Genomic DNA, 5,137 nt, shown 5'->3' with positions numbered 1-5,137 from the left:
AAAATATGCAAAAAAATATTTGAACTGAAAAACATTATCTCTGCACAACATATTTTACTTAAACAATATGTACAAAATGCTGCTAACGACTACAAAGCTTTGGATATTATGACACATAATATAAGATTGATTAACTTTTAAAAGGAAACAAGTTGTGAAGTTCTGTTCCATACATAATGATAAAGCCTAAAAACAAATAAAAAAATACATGACAAATCACAACACAAAACAAGTTAGTGGAACTTACATCATATACTGTCTAAATTAATCTTTGGAGCTTTTAAAATGAAAAAAAATTGTCTCAAATCATGGTTTGATATACATACAACGGTTGTAATTACACAAACATAGCTTATTACTTATAACTACAATAGTACAAAATGTTACTAAATGCAAGTTCTAATATCTATCTAACAGTTACTTAGATCTTCAAAAATGGAAAAAAATAGATAGCATACAGCTTTCAGCTTTCCAACTTGAGATTCTGATTTTAGATCCCCAAATTCTTCAAGAAATGCTTCATTAGATATAAATCTATTGGGTTCCACAAAGTTAAGTAAACTGAACAGTTCTTCCACATTATTTTGTAGTGGTGTACCAGTCAAAAGAACTCTATGTTCCTGAAAGAAAACAGAAGAAAATAAGTTACAAATACAAGATTCTATTAGTGAAAGCTAATGAGCAGCCACTCAGTTCCATCTTGCCATAATTTCCAAGCACAATACTGTATACATTCAAAGACAAAATATGCAAAGGGTTCATACAGGATATGGTAAATAAAATTATTTTCCTTGTAAGTCTAACATTTGTGCTTTTTTGTGCATTTTCATATGTGTACAAGCCTTAGCAGTCAATAGTAAAGGTTTTAGTGTTGTTTGAACTGAATCTTTACTGTTTAACTCTCTCAATACAAGTTCGGTCAATTTAACCAAACACGCGACTTTTTTGTACTCGCTTAAAGTCTTTGCAGATTTAATATTTATAACTCTTAATATAGTGTGTATAACTTCACAAAATTTGGTAGTCTTTCAGTTAACACTACAAGTCCCTCACATACAAAAAAAATCATATTTTTTAGTGAAATATTTTTAATAAAACAAAATAAAGATTTGACCATGAATATATTGAGTATTTGTTTTCAATAGTCCATGTGTAAAGTAATTTATGTTACAATTAAAAATACTTTTCCTCATCTCAGAAATCTCTAATTTCCTTTGTGTAATCCCTAAAACCTCCTAAATGCATTTTAAACATTTTTTTCAGTAAAACTTTATAGTTTTTCTGTTATTTTCTCTACCCTATCTCAAAACGGGATCGGTCATTTCTACAGACCTTGTAACCACCAAAACAAAAATCCAAATAAACCTAAGTTACCTTTTTTTTCTTTCTAGAATGACTTCAAATTGTAACGTTTATCCTAAGTAGCTCTAAGTTTGTAACATTATATATCTATTTGTAATTAATTTCATTCTTTTATCACCATTTTGAACTTTGTCTAACTATCCACACCATAAAAGTTGTAAATCACTCGAAGAATGTGCAGGTCACGTTACTGTAACAAATTACATTACCCATGAGCTACTACGAGCTGCTCGTGTGCATGCCTCATGAACCATTTTAATTACATTATTATTTATTTTACCTAATCTTGTCATAAATAACTTACAAAGATCCATATTTTTAGATTTTAGTTACTTTTATAATGATAAATAAAGAATAAGTATGAAAAACAAGAAATAAAGTACTTACCCAATCTTCTTTTTCTTGCCCTTGATTGTTGAGGACAGTTAAGCCTGATTTTTTATGCTAATGCTAGTAATGCACTTAATTTATATTTAATTAAATAATGCACCAAACAATATAAAATAATAACATGCAAAAAGTAGACAAATCTGCTTACCTCTCAAAATTTTTCTGGCTTTCTAACTATGCGATAAGAGCCGTTACAAATTCATCCAAGCTAGTTGTTAACTTTCCCACGGGAATAATGTTGTTACTCTTATTTAAATTGACTTCTAACTGTTCAGAATATAACGTTATACAATATGTCATTTGATAGATGAAAACCTTGACTTTCTATTGGTTATAGGTAATATATAATGAAACAAAAGAAAGAATTCTGAAAGAGAGGACGTGACAGACGGGGTCTGATTTTCTAATATGTAACCAAACAAAATCTAAAACTATAAAAATTATGTTTTTTCTGAGCAATAAAAATTTTATGGAATGCAATTTACGTTAAATTTTGTACTTTTCCAAGGGGTGGTGGATAAAATAGGGATGATGACAAGCTAAGAGAAAATGTGTTACATGGTCTGCACTAGTGGAAATTCAGGATTTTCTTTAATATTGCCTTATAAAATTAAAAACTTAATACTTTATATATACTATTAAAATATGGATTATTTGCTAAGATTTTACGCTATATTAATTGGTATAACAAAAAAGTTTGAGTGTAAGACACTAAAACCTTGTGTCATGCGCAGTAAAGGATACCTGGGGTGATAGGGTTAAAGTGCTTTTTGCCTGAATGTTCTATTGGGGTTTTACACAATTACTTGTGATCAATATTATGAACCACTATCATGGTTTATGATATGTATGTCTATCCACAATCTACATTTATTACATTATTTAAACATGCTTGTTTCAAAGTCCTTTAGTTCAATTTACTGAACAGAATAAACATATTTTGTCACACCATAACAAAATGCAAACCCACCTTCAATAATTTAGATTTGTGATTAGCAAGGTATATGTATTTATTTGTTTTAAATTTATAACTGACAGAAAGAGCATATTCTAAAGTACGAGCTCCAAGTGGTCATTCTGAAATTAGTGGACAATATTCGTTATGAAGTACAATTAACTTTCAACAGTAGTGAAGCTGTTTTGTACTCTATAGCATCTACCATTTCTTCTTACCTAGATAGATATTAGTTACCTAGACATTTAAATTGTACTTTGGGTTTACTTTTATATTTTAGAAAATTATGTATTATATATATATGTGTGTGTGTGTTTTAAATTTTTTAAAATATAACCCAAACTTTGCCTCATTTCACGTGGTTTAACTTATTATGTGTATACAAAAACATTCAGCTTTCAGCTTGTGTGTCTTTGCTGAAAGTACTGTAAAATGTTAGGTTTTTCCCATTGTGGTGTGTCGTGATGAATAATAAACGTAAGGACAGGCAAGAAAAGTATAACATTAAAAGTAAACCGTATGTCAAAAGATAAAGTGATTAAATTATGAAAATAACATAAAGAAGATATTTTAAGATTATTGATGAATAATTAAAACATGTCTGACTACCTGATCAAGATTGACGAAATTCAGTTAGATGGTCGCCGAACAGCAGCCCTTTGAAAATCTTGATGGACAGACAGATAGATAGAAAGACACAGTGCCATGAAATAAGGTCTACCAACATTTATTTCCAAAACAATATTGCTACTAGTATTTTTTTGCATCATTTCTAATGTAGGCTTATGCCGATAAACCGTAAACTAGGCTGACACTACAGTACAGTAAATTAATCTATGAGACCTTGGGTGTGGTCAAATACATCAATCGAAAAGGTTTGACCTCCTAAGTTGTAAACTGTAATTAGCTTTCAAATTGGTCAAAAGATGATGGAGATATAAGCTAAAAGTTTGCACTTAAAAAAAAAACTTGAAGCCATTCTATAAGCCACTATGCCATGGCTAAATATACATATTTACCAATTTTTGGCACTCAGCTACCACAGAAAAATGTTTCATGGCATTATTCTTAATTCATTCATTTTTTTGGCATGTTTAATGCACAGAGTACTTGCAGTAGTGCATTCCACTCTGACAAGCATAGGTATATGCTGTCACTGTGGTTCTTTGTGTAAGCTCTGCGGGTTTGTTGTTTGAGCACCGATTCGAATTGCTTGCTGCTACTAAGAGCATGCAGTATGGTATGACTCAACAAACTGCACAAATGTTTTACTGCTGATCAAAATGAAAACTTCACTCCCTCCACTACATGCATTTTATGTATATATTATTCGTAACAACATAGTTTCTTTAGGTTATAAGTCCAGAGTTTGTGATCCCAATGGTTATCCTTTTACTGCAGATTTCAATAAAAATTTAGGTTGTGAAGGCATGATGGCCAAAGGGATAATGAAGGGTGGTTATCATGGCCGTCGATTTTAGTAATTTTCTGAGGGCACCATGACCATTTTCAAAAATACTGTAGCAATTGACACTGGCAATTTCCTGCTCTGAATACTTAAATTTCAACATGTGCAGTGCTGAGAATAACCATTACGCTTTCAATTTGTAATTGTTGTTAATCATACATAGTCTGAAGGTAGCTCACTCATATAAAACAAAATATTATAGTTTTAATTACTTAACCCTATCACCCAGGGTACATTTTACTGCACATAACACAAGGTTTTTGTGTCTTACATTCAAATTTGTATTAAACAACTTTTGTTTATGCTATGCCAGTTAAAATAGCATAAAATCTTAGCTAATAATCCATATTTTAATTGTATATAAAGTATTAAGTTCTTCATTCTACAAGAAAATATTCTTAAAAATCCTGAATTTCCACTAGTGTGACCCACATGAGACATTTTGTCTTAGCATGTCATCATCCCTACTTTATCCATCACCCCTCAAAAATGTATGAAATTAAACATAAAATACTCTCTATAAAATCGTTATTGCTGAAACAAACCATAATTTTTATAGCGTTCGATTTTGTTTCGTTACAGAGCTATCGAATAGAAAATCAGACCCCTCCTGCCACACTCACCTGTCACATTCTATCTTTCACAATTCGTTGATAGTTCTCTTTTATGTTTCTAAAAATATATATATATAAATTACCTATAACCAATAAAAAGTCAAAGTTTCATCTATCAAATGATGTATGGTATAATGCTGTATTCTGAACAGAATATTGTCAATTTCACTCACAGTACAAGATTCGTTCCCGTGGGAAAGTTAACGACTAGCTTGGATGAATTTGTAACGGCTCATCACATAGTTAGAAAGCCAAGAAAATTTTGAGAGGTAAGTGAATTTGTCTATTTTTTGCATGTTTTTAGTCTTTATTCCTCAACAATCGATGGAAAAAAAAAAAAAAAGAAGA

At 30.5% G+C, this 5,137-nt stretch overlaps 1 protein-coding gene across 1 annotated transcript in view; it reads right to left on the bottom strand.

Moving 5' to 3' along the window:
* LOC106466831 (chromodomain-helicase-DNA-binding protein 8-like) overlaps nt 1-5,137 on the bottom strand; it is a 140,678-nt gene that overhangs the window by 101,057 nt on the left and 34,484 nt on the right. Inside the window, 1 exon segment of the mRNA XM_022394904.1 lies at nt 455-620. Coding sequence (XP_022250612.1) covers nt 455-620 — 166 coding nt within the window.

This window comes from Limulus polyphemus, unplaced genomic scaffold (assembly GCF_000517525.1).
Source record: "Limulus polyphemus unplaced genomic scaffold, Limulus_polyphemus-2.1.2 Scaffold2392, whole genome shotgun sequence".
NCBI lineage: Eukaryota > Metazoa > Arthropoda > Merostomata > Xiphosura > Limulidae > Limulus > Limulus polyphemus.
The sequence above is the reverse complement of the archived record's forward strand: the minus strand, read 5'-3'. Positions and strand labels throughout refer to the sequence as shown.